This window comes from Megascapheus bottae, chromosome 1, assembly GCF_031878675.1.
Source record: "Megascapheus bottae isolate mThoBot1 chromosome 1, mThoBot2.hap1, whole genome shotgun sequence".
Lineage (NCBI taxonomy): Eukaryota > Metazoa > Chordata > Mammalia > Rodentia > Geomyidae > Megascapheus > Megascapheus bottae.
Genome location: NC_143509.1, coordinates 51,404,133 through 51,420,162, shown reverse-complemented (window position 1 = coordinate 51,420,162; position 16,030 = coordinate 51,404,133). Strand labels below are relative to the sequence as shown.

General features: G+C 39.6%; 1 protein-coding gene across 6 annotated transcripts; it reads right to left on the bottom strand.

Moving 5' to 3' along the window:
* Positions 1-3,418: 3,418 nt before the first annotated feature.
* Positions 3,419-14,892, bottom strand: Plaat1 (phospholipase A and acyltransferase 1). 6 transcript variants are annotated; one of them, XM_090343973.1, is made up of 4 exons: positions 14,800-14,892; positions 10,333-10,471; positions 8,803-9,068; positions 3,419-3,667 (listed from the first exon to the last, which is right to left on the bottom strand). In XM_090343973.1, exons 2-4 carry the CDS (start codon positions 10,469-10,471, stop codon positions 3,566-3,568), a joined length of 507 nt encoding a protein of 168 aa, XP_090200099.1. In that variant the 5' UTR covers positions 14,800-14,892; the 3' UTR covers positions 3,419-3,565. The 6 variants fall into 6 exon arrangements, with proteins under 6 accessions (XP_090200099.1, XP_090200092.1, XP_090200096.1 ...); XM_090343966.1 differs by having other exon boundaries at positions 14,637-14,891; XM_090343970.1 differs by having other exon boundaries at positions 14,766-14,889.
* Positions 14,893-16,030: the final 1,138 nt, after the last annotated feature.

Here is a 16,030-nt window from a genome sequence, read left to right as displayed (position 1 = left end):
ACTTGAACTCTGGGCTGGCCACTGTCCCTGAGCTCTTCATTTCAAGGCTACCACCCTAACCGCTTGAGTCACAGTGCCACTTCTGGTTTTTTGGTGGTTGATTGGAGATAAGAGTCTCTTGGACTTTAGTGCCAGAGCTGGCTGTGAACCATGATCCTCAGATCTCAGCCTCCTGATTAGCTAGGATTACAGGTGTGAGCCACTGTGCCTGGCTTTGCTTGCCTTTTTTTTTTTAAAGAGGAACACAAAAAACAATTCTACGCAGCTGGGCACTGGTGGCTCATGCTTGTAATCTAGCTCCTTAGAAGACTGAGGTCTAGATGATCTTTGTTCAATGTCATCCGGGGCAGGAAAAAGGTTCCTAGATTCTATCACCAGAATAAACCAAGTGAGCAGCTCTTAAGACATGATGCAAGTGGTATAGTGTCATTATAACAAGTATAAATCCTCGAGATCAAACCCCTGTACTGCCAAATAAACAGCAACAGTCCTAAGGAAGGGACCCATAATGTTTGTAATTACAACACAGAAATTCTCATGTTCAAAACAAACTTGTATCTCAACATTGTATCCGAATCATCTTAGATGCATATTACAGACCAGAAAATGCGCATTCTTTATGAATATATTCTATACACCATAGCTTTAATATGTATCACCCTCATTGTGAAGCTGAGAGGAAACTCATTTCAGGGTGAACATTTAAAATCACCTTGCAGGCTTTCTTTGGAATAGTACATATAAGTTTGCTAATTTTACAGTTGCCAAAAGCAAACCAATCAGTTCCATCCCATGCATATCAAATACGTGCCTATCCATGATGAGTGGATTCAGTTTACAGTTTTTCAGGATGGAAAGTCTTCAGGATGAAACCTGTTTTCACTATTCTAGCTCCTGAGACCATAAACATTATAAACTTTATTCCTATGAAAACAAACTCTTTAATATTTTGTTGGCTTTTTCACTTTAGTGGCTACCAATAAAAAGTAAAAAGGCTTTAGAAAGATATTTTCAGCTTATGAATTTAAAAAATTAATCATTATTAAAAATATAATAGTCTGATTTCCTTGAGCTGACATTTGCATCTAGTAATTTGGCTTTTATATAGTGAAAAGATTCCAGTTATATGTGTTAGATTGCATATTTTTAAATCCCATATTCGATAACAGCTTGGCATTTTTCACTCATTTACAAACAACTAGTGTGTGATGGGTCTTCTTATTTCATAATTTTGAGAGGGAAACAAGATAAAGATGAGCTCCATGACTGATGGATAAAGAAAAGGTTTTAAAATGTTGGAAACACATTTTGATAAAAGCACCTGACAAGCCAGGTGCTAATGGCTCAAACCTATAATCCTAGCTACTTAGGAGACTGAGACCTGAGAATTATAGTTCAAAGTCAACCTGAGTAGAAAACTTCATTAGACTATTATCTCTCTGTAACCACCAGAAAACTGGAAGAGGTGCTCTGGCTCAAAGAACACAAGTTTTGAGCAACGAAGCTCAGGGACAGAACCTAGGACCTGAGTTCAAGCATCATGACCAACAAAAAAATAATTTAAAAAGCACCTAATGATCACCAATAAGAGAACAGAATGGGCTGTTTGGAGTTGCACTTTCAGCAGGGGGGCTGTTTCTATGAAGAACTGATGACTACATTTGTGAGCTCAGATTTTTCAGGGTAAAAACCATTGATGCTCAAACACTGGCTATGAGAAAATGAATCCAGGAATCCAAAAATGCAGTTCAATATTACCCAGTACAAATAGGGCTGCCTTCTGAATATTCTAGAAGGTTCTGGCTTCAAGTTCCAAGATCCAGTCCTTCTCATTGGCCAGTGTCATACCTATGCCAAAGCCAAGTCTCCTGCTTTAGGCTAAGAGTTATTCTCTATAGACATCTTTAATAAAAAAATAAACAAAGTCAAGATGCTTCTAATTTTACCTTAATCTGGAAATTACTACAAAACTGTTAATTGATTATTTGGGGTTAAGTCATAAAAAAACCCCACAAAGATCTGAATTTGGAAGTAAAAGGATAATTTTAAACATCACATCTCTCAGAAGACCAGTGTTTGAGAGGAGAATCTGGGGGTTATCTGGAAACAGAATTAGAGTCCTAAGAAAGAAAAGAGTTCGTTAAGGAGAAAGAGGGAAGAGAAACGAAAAGTTCTGAAGACTGGCACCATAATCTTATTATTGTTTGGGTTTGTTTTGTTGATGCAGGTACTGGGGCTTGAACTCATGGCTTGGGAGCTAGTGATCTATCACTTTGGCCACAGCTATACAAACATTTGGCTGGTTAATTGGAGATAAGACTCTCACAGACTTTTCTGGCTGGCTTTGAACTATAATCTACAGATCTCAGTCTCCTGAGTAGCTAGGATTACAATATGAGCCACTAGCACTGGACTATTACTGTTATTCTAACCATGCAATTAGTGTGTTGACTATTTATAGCCCTGGAACAAGAGTATAAATCAGCTTAATAGGCCTAAAACTTATGTTAGTAATTTTTATTCACCATACTCCAGTTCATGCATCACACTGTCAACCATCACTGCCAACAACAATCACACTCCTGTCCCATTTATAAGAATGGGTTTTTTTTTGTTTAATGTGATGCTGTTGATGTTGGCCCAGGGAGGATGTCAGGCTGGAAGTGTGGTGTATGGAGTGATGATGTTGGAAGAGTTCAGCAGAGCCTTATCCTAGCACCTGCATCACACCTTTCTTTATCAGCTGCCACCAAAGATTCTACTGCAATCACATTTAAAAGCAGTCTGATTACAGGCTCATGCCTGTAAATCTTAGCTACTAAGGGGATGAGATGAGGACCATTGCTTAAAGCCAGCCTGCAGAATGGCTGTGAAACTCTTATCTCCAATTAACCACCCCAAAAGCCAGAAGTGGAGTAGTGGTTCAAAATGACAGAACAACAGAGTTGAGTGAAAAAGCTCAGGGACTGTGCCCCGGTCCCAAGTCCCAGTTACTGGCACACAAAAGCAAACTCTAAGAGTGTATTCCATCTTCTTCTTGCCTTCCAGCACTTAAACAGGTATACTCTCAAATGATTTGCCATTTGGAGTTCCTTAAGCTGCCCAGCCAAAACATAATTTCATATTTTTATATTTCACAAGAAAAGGTGTATGAATTTAGGCATCAACCTTAACAATTTGGGACTCTTAACAATCCTATCAAAACCATATAATTGTTTCTCTATCTTTCTGGTAAGACAGCCATTCTTTGGGAAAAAGAAAACAGTATTTATAGCAAAAGATAAAATATGCTATTGGTTTTATTAAGATCCTTTGCAGGCTCACTCAGAAGGCTATTGCTTTTTGTTTAAGCTGCCATAGATTTTAAGAAAAATCTAGCTAGGAGGAGAAAAGATACTTCCTTGGCTCAATGAGAAGATAATGTCAGTAAGCAATTTATTAAGGAGCTAGGTATCCATCATCAAAATTTGGAACATTACTGAAGAACTGAAAGTAAGTATTCATCCCAGGAAATCTTTTTTTTCCTCATATATTCTTTCAGTTTCACTATCTCTTCAGTAAATTATTAATAGAATTTTGTTCTTAGTCTCATTGGAAACAAGCCCAGGAATGAGAAGGCATCAACAGCAGCTGTCACCAGTCCAAGGATACTTTTTGCTCGGTTGGCCTGAAAGAAAACAAGAAGTAGAAAAATGCATCTTTTATCTAAAGATATGTCAACAACCCAAGCAAAGCTGTATTAAGTTTGGGGGATCTTTTTTTGCACATAGAAGGTCTGTTTCAGTGCACAAGGAATATATTTGACGTTCTATGCCAAAGCAAAATTCTGTATGAAGACGAAGAAACGAATCTACAAGTTTTATAATTATGCCAAAGACATTAGGTAAATCCTTATAGTTATACAATCCCTTTACATTAAGAACACGGACAGCCAACTGTGATCACAATTCCTGTGCACCCTGATGCAAAGTTGTAAGTGAAATGTCCAAAGGCACACCATGAGGATGTTTAGTGATATACTGAGACTTCTGCACCAGTGAGTATGTGTGCATGTGCACATTTCCTGACCAACAGAGTTCTAGTAGTTGAATTTTCAGTACTATGAACTGAACTAAATACCCACAAGCTCTTATTTTGGTAGATATCATTTCAGTTGTGATAAACTTCAAGACAAGTCAATGCTAATATTAACTATCATACAGATAAAATAAGCCACTCTCAAGCTCAATTGTCCATAAAGGAGTTCAGACACTGCCAAATTTAAGGGTATTAATCATCATCATGAGGGACTAATGAATATTCACCGTTTACTGGCATTTGAGTAATATTGTCTTTTATCCACATGCATCTGAATGCAATCTTGGGACCCAAAAGTTCACATTGGACTCTTCAGTGTCATCATATATTCTGAAAATGACATTTACTTTCTGAGAATTAAGAAGCAAGGTCTTCGAACAAAGTACAACTTTTGCTAAATAACTGGAGAGTAGTCTAACAGCCAGAGCGCTGGTCATATTGGAGCAGAGTCTCTAGCACTGAGCTCACCATCCGCACAGCACTGCCTTCCTCACTTCTGCTTCCTCCTGAGGAATAGGACAAGTGCTCATTTTTCAGGAAGATAGCATTCCATCTAGGATCACCTGATCTGCAGATTTTAGCATCTTGGGATGTTCCTGGTAAACTAACATGCACCAAGGACTGGGCACTCACTGTCTTTGAACTTCTTTTGCTCAAGGCTAGCACTTTATCACCTCAGCCACAGGCCACTAAGAGGCTCTATTTATAGGGAGAAGAGAAATACTTTGTTTAATGGAACATAATTATTGGTATAAATGTGCAAAGATGGGTTCCAAAGTAGAGTCAAAGATGATAGTTGCAATCTTTGAATTTCTTTAATTTAATTGCTATTTCTTTTAGTAACACTGCAATTTCAATGTGGGCCCTGCTCTTGCTAGGCAACAGGCACTCTACCTACCACTTGAGCTATTTAGCTTTATCGACAGAATCCATCTTTTTTCACCCAGGCTGGACTTAATGGCAAGTGTCACACTTATGAGACTATCACAATTGGGATTACAGGTTCGTACCATCACGCTCAGCTTTTTGTTAAGCTGAGGTCTTGCTAACTTTTTGCCTAGGTTGTCTTCAAACTGAAGTTCTATTGATCCACTCTTGCAAAGTAGCTGAGATTAGAGGGATAAATCACTGTACTGGACTATTTATTTTATCAAAGTAGGATTTATGTCCCCAAAACCCAGATATTTAATGCAGAAATCTGATGTTTTTAGAGTTAAGTATATCCTCATGAAATTATAGCACAAGCAATGCCACATACGTTTTCATTACCCCTAAAAGTTTTCTATTAACTCTATTGAGTTTTGTTGTTGATATTGCTTTTGTCTTTTTATTTTGCTTTGTTTACTGATAAGAAAACTTAATATAAGTCTACAGTCTTGACAAAAGTTGAAGTATAAAACAGTAATGTTAATCGCAGATAGTATATTGTACAATAGACATCCATATGATGTTTAACTGAAATTTATACACTTTCACAATGTTCCCCCATATGCAAAAAAATTGTCAATAAATAAAAACCACTTATTAATTCACAGAACAGTTTTGTCATTAGTGAAGAAGCATGGAGCCCATTTCCTAACAGTCTACCAGTTTCCAAGGAAAAGGTGAGGATGAATCTATGTGCAGCTTGTTTTCTAGCTCACATTTCATATTTTATGTGAATAGAACACTGTATTAATTTATTTCCTAATGGGAACGAATTTCTAATTAAATTATTTCCTAATGAAAGTGAAAATAAATATATCTCTCCATCATGTTTTATTTCCTACTTTTTAAAATTTTACTGTCGGGTTAATGTATTATAGAAGGGTTACAGTTACATTCATCAGATAGTATTAGTTCTCACACATTGATACCTCTTATTTTTATCCTGCTTCCTTCTCCCCACCCCCTCCCAATCATCCTGTTTTCCCACCTTCCATTTCCTATTTCAAATAAACATATATACAATATACTAGGTAACAAAGTCAGATACAGTAACAATATGAGATTAACCAAAGGGCAAACAAGGGGAAGAGAAATAACACAGTACATTAAGAACAACAATCACACAAGATAAAGCTCTTCTTCCTTGGCTCTCTCCCCCTGCACCCTGGAAATCCCTGCCCAGCACCTGTAACCCTGGCAACTGGCATGCCCAGGGGAGTGGGAGGTCCCCCAGTCTCAGGTATTTCCTCATCCTCTGAGATCACATCCACTTCGGCTGTGGCTATACCCCTCCCCCTAAGCTCCCACCCTAAGCTCTCTTGGGTGGCAGGAATCTGCTCTTTCCTCGTGCAATAAACCCTCTTCTCCTGAACTGCGTAGAGTTTCCTTTCAGCAGACCTTACAGTTTTGATATCCTAGAGTTCATTTCATTTAGTCTCAACCTATATGACCTTATGTACATTGGTTTTGAGCTATTATAATTCTCTGCAAGGAGAGTCCTAGATATGTACTAATTATTACAAATGAGGGAAACCATTGATCCTATGTTCCTTTGAGCCTGGCTTACTTCACTTAATATGCTTTTTTTCCAAGTCCTTCCATCTCCTTACAAATGGGGTGCTATCCTTCTTTCTGATGGCAGCATAGAATTCCATTGTGTGTAAGTATCACATCTTCTTGATCCATTCATCTACTGAGGGGCATCTGGGTTGGCTCTACATCTTAGATATGGTAAATAATGCTGCAGTGAACATCATTGTGCTAGTGGCTTTTGTATATCCTTGTGTCTGGATATTTGGGTAAATGCCAAAGAGCAGAATTGCTGGGTTATAGGGGAACTCTATGTTTAGTCTTTTGAGGAATCACCATACAGCTTTCCAAAGTGGTTGAATGAGTTTTACACTCCTACCAACAGTGTAGTAGTGATCCCTACTAGCCACATCCCCACCAGCATCTGTTGTTATTTGATTTCTTGATAATGGCCATTCTATCTGGATTATGGTGAAAATGGTGCTGGTAGAATTGGTTAAGCACCTGTAGAAAACTAAAGTTGGATCCTTTTATGTCCGCCTGCACCAGAATTAATTACAAATGGACCAAAGGCCTTGAGGTAAAAGCAGATACCCTGAAAACTTTACAAGAAGCAATAGGAGATAAACTAGGCCTCCTTGGCACAGGTCAAAACTTTATAAAGACTCAAAAACACAACAAATGAAAGAAAGTTTGGACAAATGGGACTACATTAAACTGCAGGGTTTCTGTATGGCAAAGGACATAGCTAGCAAGTTACATAGAAAGCCCATGGAGTGGTAGAAGATCTTCACTAACCACACAACAGATAAGAGCCTTATATCTGAAATATATCTACAGCTAAAAAAAACAATCTTTCCAAAACAAATCCTCAAAAGAAACAACCATCCCAATAAAAGGTGGGCAAAAGACATAAAGAGAGACTTTTCTGAAGGAGAAATAAGAATGGTCCATAGACACATGAAGAAATGCTTGACATCTCTGGCTATTTCTTACTTTTGCATGTTTTTCATTTTCAATTTATTTATTTATTTACTTACTTATTTATGGTCAGTCATGGGGCTTGAAGTCAGGGCCTGAGTACTATCCCTGAACCTCTTTATGCTCAAGGTTAGCGCACTACCACTTGATCCACAGCTCCACTTCATTTTTGAGTAGTTCACAGGAGATAAGAGTCTCACAGGGAATTTTCTTCTCAGGCTGGCTTCAAACTGCAATCCTCATATCTCAGTCCTCTCTCGGTAGCAGGATTACAGAAATGAGCCACTGAAGCCTAGCTCTTTTGCAAGCTTTTTTCATGAGAGGAATCATACATCATTTCTGAATAGTATGTGTGACTGATCTACCACTCCAACATACAGAAAGCCTTGGATACACTTTAAGTTGTTAGTATATTCTTAAATTTCTATGCTATTATTCTTTGCATTTTTAGTCTCCTTTAGAAACAACCTTCCAGAGTTGAATAATTACATTATTTTTAGCATTTCAATTTTAAATTGAACAGCTTCATAGTGTATTTGGAGAAAGAAAGTTTTCTCTTTAATCATTTTACCTACTCATTGTCTTACATTGACTCCGTAAACCTCTGGATTAAGACATCAGTGATGGAACTTTGTTGGAAAAACAGGTAGGGAAAGAACAACTGGCAAACCCCTTCAGGTCACTGGGAATCTTATGTAATACTACAAAACAGTGGTGGAAACTTACAAGACTGTATGATATTTCCAAGTCAACCCATTAAAAATCATTCAGTGAACAAGGATCTGTATAAAAGCATAATATTTCACTGAAAATTATCTTTACAAGGAATTAGAAAATATTTGCAAACCTACCAAGATGTGGCATCAGTTAGCCTCTGCTACTGGAAAAGGATCCACACAGGGCTATTGATACCTTCAGTACATGAACTCTTACTATAAGCTCAGCACCCTTTCTAGCACATTCTTTGCAGTATCTGAGGTGGGAGCACTGATCAGAGCTGGTTGTATGGTAGGGTAATGGGGATACTTTTCAAAGAGAAAAGGCAGTGACTGATAGCCATGGCCTTGACTCTAATTCAAGACTCTTCTAGCCCCAAATTTATTACATTCATGTTGTTAGTCACTAACTTGTTTCTTAATCTTGGGAAGAAACAACCTATGTTTTTCAGTGTTTTTCTGTTCTTTTCATCTTGGAGTTGGGAACTTTATGATAGCAAGTAAGTAGTGATTGCAAAAAACTATTTTTCTAAAAGTAAGTAACTTCTTGTGCCTCCTAAGGAAAACTTACTTGCTCTGAAACTCCTTCTCCATACCGAAGCAAAGTCACCAAATGCTCACAGTTGTTGGACAGGAAGTTATATGCCACCTCTTGCCCAATAACAAACTCTGACCTTCTCATGACTTCATCCACAGGGAGAGGGGGGTAGATGTCATCATATTTGTTGTTTATTCTGTATGTGTCATTTCCCACAACATCTTTCAAGAGCTGCATCTTCACCAGGGCCTTGTTGTGGAACACAGATTTGGCACTACTAAATGAGGAAGGCATGCCATCTGTAAGGAGAATTCTGGTTAATAAGGTACAGCAACCCAATCTAGTGGACTCCAACACCATCCAAAAGAATTAGCTCTGCTCCTTTAATATCATCAACTAAAAGCAATCTTATCAAGCATAATTATTCTGTAAAAGTATTTAGTAATAATAGTGTAAGAATGAGAATACAGTACACAAAATCCTTTCTTAAAATTTATGACCTCGGGACCAGGAGTTTGGCCTAGTGGTAGAGTGCTTGCCTAGCATGCACGAAGACCCGGGTTTGATTCCTTGGTACCACATACATAGAAAAAAGCCAGAAGAGGTGCTGAGGCTCAAGTGGTAGAGCTCTAGCCTTGAGGAAGCCAAGGACAGTGCTCAGGTACTGAGCTCAAGCCCAGGACTGGCAAAAAAAAAAATATGACCTCATTTAACAAATTAGACTAGAATGTTCTACCTTTTCTGGGAAAATAAGTTCCTTCTTGATTATTATTATAAAGATCCTGGTGCTTCTAATGCAGTATGTATATTATTGTTTACCTTTTCTGTTTTCTAGTTTCTTTCTCAGCATTTGAATCTTCCCAAATTAACATCTTAGGGCTTAGTAAGAGAGTCACCCCTTAGCACCTACTCGTTCTAAACTCATTCTAAAACCTTCACACATTTCTTTCAATTAGATTTCAGTATGTGACACAATTTCCTGTGCTGAAATCACATGGTAGTCCAATCCTTTGGTAACTAAATTGGGATCCTGTTTTCTAATTTACATAAAGGTCCTCTTTGTATCATATCTCTGTAAACATTTGTTGTTTTCTTCAAAAGTGATATTAGTTAGGCTTTGCAAATCAAAACAGCATTGAAATTCTAACTCACATTAGTCCTAATATCAATATATATTTGACATTGAATATCTTCTTTAAGAACTGCTTAACCTAATTGATTACTTATATATCACTGTTTTTGTTTTGTTTTGTTCTGGTCCTAGGGTCTTGAACTCAGTGCTGTCCTGAGCTTTTGGCTCAAAGCTAGCTCTCTACTGGGGCTTTGTGTATGGTAGGCCAGCATTCTACCACTCAGCCATATTCCCAGTCTACTAGGCTCTTTTTTTTAATGTAATGTGCATCATAAATTTGTCTACATGATTCCTCCAATTACATTTTGGTCCTAAACTGATGACTAATGGAATTTATTGCTTTCTATGTTTTGTTTTGTTTTGATCTTATTCCTGATTCCTTATTACAAGAAAACTCAAAAGCTCCCAGAAGCTGAGTAAACAAACTTTACCTATAGGTGCAATGTTGATAACATAACCATCACCCAAGTACAGAGCCCAGTGCTGATAGCCAGGACGGAATACCTCAATCAAGTCCCCTGGATGAGGGTTGCCTGGGTAGGTCGAACTGAAGCAATCATTAAAAGCCATCTGTAATGACAAATACAAAGAGGGTCTAGCTGATATAACCAGCTATAAATTCCAGCATAAGATATGTTTATATTGCATTCCTTATTAAACACTTAGTCCCATGACACTTTTTCTTTGAATAATTCCTACTAAATTATGTTAGCACCAATAGGCAAATCCACAAATTCATAGTCAAATATAATTTCCTTTTAAATTTTCAAATGTCCTATTTGGAATAGAAAGGATTAATAAAAGGAAACTAAATGTTTAATACAGTCCAGTTTTACTATGTAAACGATATAAAAATATTATAAAGTGCCTATCTGCTTGCACTTATTTAACATGAAAAAAATCAGAATGTGAGCATAACATCAGAAGTTCTTTAGCCATTTATCTGCGCTTTAGTAAAATCAATAAGTAGTTGTGCATAAATGTTAATATTTTATGAACATTAAAGTTTGGGAGATATACGCTATGCCACAAAATTTATTCTGTCATTTAATTTACACAGATTTCAAGTTCATATGAACGACTAGTAATATATTCAGCTGTAATGAAAGATACTGAGCATTTCTTGTTCAAAAACCATGGCCAGGAGTGTAGCCTAGTGGTAGAGTGCTCACTTACCATGCATGAAGCCCTGGGTTGGATTCCTTGGTACCATATACACAGAAAAAGCCAGAAGTGGCACTATGGCTTAAGTGGCATTATGCTAGCCTCGAGCAAAAAGTGTTCAAGGACAGTGCCCAGGGCCTAAATTCCCAGGGCCTGGCCAAAATAAAAAAAAAAAGTGCCGTATATTGTTGCATGTCTACACACTCTGGCTTCCACCAATAACAGTAGTTTTGGGGGGGCCATTACAATAACCACAAATGCCACATCAAAGATTTTATCATTCTTCTTACGGTCTCACTTTCTGTCTGATTCTTCAGTTACTGATTTCAGAAGCAAATAAAGGTGGTCAACAGTAGAAGTAGGATAATACGTAAGGTGAATTAGATCATTATGTTGATGAATATGCCTGAAAATTCTAAACTGATGAGCTTTTCTGGCTCTTCTAAATTAATACTATTCAGAAAAATAATGTAATATTTTTTTTATAAAGGTTGCAATTTCTGTGCATGGAAGTAGAGTAACTCAGCAAGAGAAAGTCATGTTTCTAACCACAACCAAAAGGGAGATATAGTGCTGGATACACGTCAAATCTCTGACAACAGGGTCACACACCTCACCCCACTCTAATGCGGATATGGAGCTCATTTACAAAATAAATCCAAGTGCCAACAATGGAAACTCCCCAATCTAAATTATGATTACAATAGCACAGGCTAATGATTTGTGAATACAGACTTGCACTTTTCTGACACTTTAAAAGTCTTTTTTTTTTAAACAAATAATATTAGAAGGGTGTTTATCCAAGTATTTGTATACCATCTGTTGAAAACTTCATCACATGGTCACAGAAATGTGGCCAAACATAAGCTGTCATCTGTTGAAAAATAACTATTTAAGATGACTTTATGGAAACATTAAGTCTAATCACCCGCTCAAATATGTTTGAGTCTTATTAATATGGCAGTTAACAATCTGACCACATTTGTTCTACCAGGAAAAAGGTAGCATGTTTCATTAGAAACAACCACATTTCCCATGAATAGAAGTCAATAAGCACACACAGCTGCCTGCTAAAATTCAAGAATTATTATAGCAAGATTATAATAATAAATATTATATGAACAGAAAATTCTTAGAAATACAATTTTCAAATGCACTTTCTCAATTAACCCGGTGTAATTGAAAATATCTTCATTATTTGTTGAGTTTCCTATGTAATTATTCCATATGACAGACAAAAAGCTTATTATATGTCAACTTTTGGGAAAATATCCAATGAGACCCTCTAGTGAATCCCAGTCACAGGACTACTAGTTCAAGATGTGAGGTTCTCTCTCAGTCTCTCACTCTGTTCGTTGGTACTGTAACTTTGGGCAGGCTGAGACTACACCTGCCCTTTCCTCCAATGCCACTGATCCTGGGTTCCCAATTCTTACAGGAATGAAATCTGAATAAATGTCTGGTCCCAGTCTGACTGCTTTATTTTTAGGGTAAAGGAGACAGATTTTTGACTGGTGGAGAGCAGATGCCATTTTATCATAAGAATTTTTGACAATTGATGTTGTAGTAGTTAAAACTCAACCAGCTAGGAAAGAAAAACAAATCCCACCAATACCAACAAATCCCCGCTTAAATTTCATACTTTACACGAAAATGCAAAACAATGAAACAGAAGAAAAAGTAGTGGTTTCTCTAAAGAGTTCTTCAGATTTGAGATCAAAACTACCATTGAGGGCTATGAGCATTGACTTACACCTTTTATCCTAGCTACTAAGGAGGTGAGGGTCAGTAGGATCAATGAGAATGATTCAGGAGACTCCCTATCTCTATCAAAAATGGTTGGGCAGGGCTGATAGTTTGGCCTAGTGGTGGAGTGCTTGCCTAGCATGCAAGAGAACCCGGGTTTAATTCCTAGGTACCTCATACACCAAAAAAGCCAGAAGCGGTGCAATGGCTCAAGTGGTAGAGCTCTAGCCTTGAGAAAGCCCAAGGACAGTGCTCAGGCCCTAAGTTCAAGCCCCATGACTAGCAAAAAAAAGGCTGGGCATGTACTTGTCATTCTAGTTAATCTAGAGTCAAAATTAACAGGTCTAGCTGGGCACAGGTGGCTCATGCCTGTAATCCTAGCTACTCAGGAGGATGAGATGTGAGGATTATAGTTCAGTGCCAGCCTGGGAACTAAAGACCGTAAGACTTTTATCGCCAACTAACCACTAGAAAACCAGAACTGGCACTACGGCTCAAGGGTTAGGGTGTAGCCTTGAGCTAAAGAGCTTAGGGACAGTTCCCAGGCCCAGAATTCAAGTCCCACAATTGACCAAAAAAAAATTAACAGGACTTCAGTCCAGACCAGTCTTGGTATAAACATGAGACCATAACTAATGTAAAAATGGCTAGGGGCATGGCACAAGGATTATGAATACCTGCCTAGCAAATAAGAGGACCCGAGTTCAAATATCAGTATCACCAGTGTGTGTGTGTGTATTCCAACATGACAAACTGGACATCTTCCAAATTAAAAAAGAAAAAAAAAAACTTTAACTGAGTGCCAGAGACTGACACCCGTAGTCCTAGACATTAAGGAGTATGAATCGTGGCTTGAAACCAGATCCGGAAAACAAATTCATGACACTCTTAGTTTCAAATAACCAGGAAAATGTTAGAAGTGGAGGCATGACTCAAATCGTATGCTAGCCTTGAGAGGAAAAAAAAACAAAAACAAAAAATAACAACAACAACAAAAACAAGTGTGAGGCCTTGAATTCAAATTTCAGTTCTGACACACAATTTTCTTTTCAATATTTGCACTGTGAAAACTAGAGTGAGTAAAAACAGACCTTTTTTAAACTCTCAAGAGAGTAGAAAAGTAAACCGTGCAGGATGTAAGCCAAAGAAGACATATAGAGGTCAAACCAACAGATAGATCTTCACTTCCTGGGATACAAGTAAACAAGCTGCTTCTTGTCCCACAGCTTTCCAGTTCCCTTTGGATCCTTTCCCATTCTGCTGCACTTTTCCATCCACAGGAGTGCAACAGAGACCTGTCTCCACAAAGCCCTGGGGGGGGGGGGGGGTTCCAGACTGGCTCATCTCCAGATAGATCCGGGGAGCCACCTGCATCCATCCAACACTTAACTGCACAGCTCAGGGTTCTAATCTTGGCCACATCAATCATCCTCAGCTCAAGGCACCAGGCCGTGCTCTGTTCAGCCCTAAATTACAGGCAAATCAAGCTCCTTCAGCGGAGGCTGTCCTAGGCCCGCCACTGTTGAAGGTGGCGCCATCTTCTCCCCTGGGTGGATTCTCCGGTCAGCCAGCGTGACTCCTCCTCCTGACTTGTCCTCTCTAATGGCACATGCCACTTCCTAACCCGCCCCCTGAGGCCTCGGCCTCCAGGGCCGCCAGCAGGGGCCCAGCCGAATCTAGGTTGCCGAATCTGGGTTGAATTCCACCCACCGCCTCACCTCATAGCTTTAGGTCCTGGGGAAGCAAGCCCCGCCCCCCCCGGGTGGACTCAGTTTCCCCCCCTGTGATGAAGAAGAGTTAGGCTATTGGACCGCGGCTCTCTGACCCTGTCCACGTGCCCTCTGGGACGGCGGGTCAACGCACGGGGGCCAGGGCGCCTGCAGGCCCTCCCTCTCAGGAGGGCCCAGCTGCCTTCCCGTCCTGGGCCACCGCTGCCGCAGTCCCCACTCCTCACTGGCCGCGCAGCTGGGGCCATCTTGCTAACCGACCAGGGACACCAAGCGCCTCCATCGACACCTCCCTGACGCCACACCACCGCTCCAAGATGTCCTCCAACCGCTCTCCTTTGCAGGGCAGACTGCGGTTGCGCAAGCAATAAGGCTCCACCCTCAGGATGGGGCGTGGTCACCACAGCCCCGCCCCTAGGTGTGATGCAACATTCAAGACTCCTCTGCCCTCCACAGGCGTGGTCCACAGAACTCCACCCCCTTGTGGGCGTGGTCCTCAGGACTCCACCCCTCAGGGGACTGGGCCTTGTAGGGCCTTGTGGGCTTTTAACTCAGGCTGGGGTGGGATTTCCAGGACTCTCCCGAGTGGGTTCTGTCCTCATGTTCAGCCCCGGGTCTCCTATGGCTCTAGAAGCTCCACCCCATTCGCTCACTGGCAGTTTCACCTTAAAACATCCGCCTCATCTGAGGTGCATCAAACACAAGTCCTGCCACCGGCCAGCACAGACAAACCCAAAGCTCAAAGCGCAGCCCCAGAGTGGTACCCGAACAATTGCATTCCTCCCACCTCTCATACCTTCCTGCAGCAAACATTTATGGTGTCAGGAGCTGAGCTGTAGATACAAAGATGACCCATCTTATTGATCCCAGAAACAATCCAGTACTCACTTTAGAAATACAAATTACACCCTGTGGTCCACACCAATTCTTCCCTGCAGTCCAAGAAAGCTTTTCCATCAGCCAAGGGTGGCAGCAGTGGCCACACTTGCAATTAAGGAACAGGTAACATTGATGGAGATTCATTGTACTCACAAACTGAAACTGACAGGTTGAATTGAAACTCCTTTGTACAACTAAAGATTAAAAATATTTAAACCTTCATGCCACACACACACAAACACACACACACACACATACACACATGCCTGCCTGTCCTGCAAAAAATGATTATACACACAGAAGCTCTCCCTCTGGACCTTTCTCTGTCACCAATATCAACTTCATTTGGGAGAAGGAGGAGAAGGAATAAAGGAATTATCTGCCATCATGATCTCCAGTACTAGCTTCTTGCCTTGAGACATTTACCTTACTAGAGATCGTTGGGGACCTTCCTTGAAGCACCTGAAAAACATTCTGGTTCTAGACAGAACAGAAGTTTCTTCTAGTTTGACTTTCAATTGAATTTCAACTTGAATTTCAATTGAGTTGTCACAGAAGGAAATGACTCATGATTTTAAACAGGAGAGTTTTGTGAGCATTTGTAAAACCATCC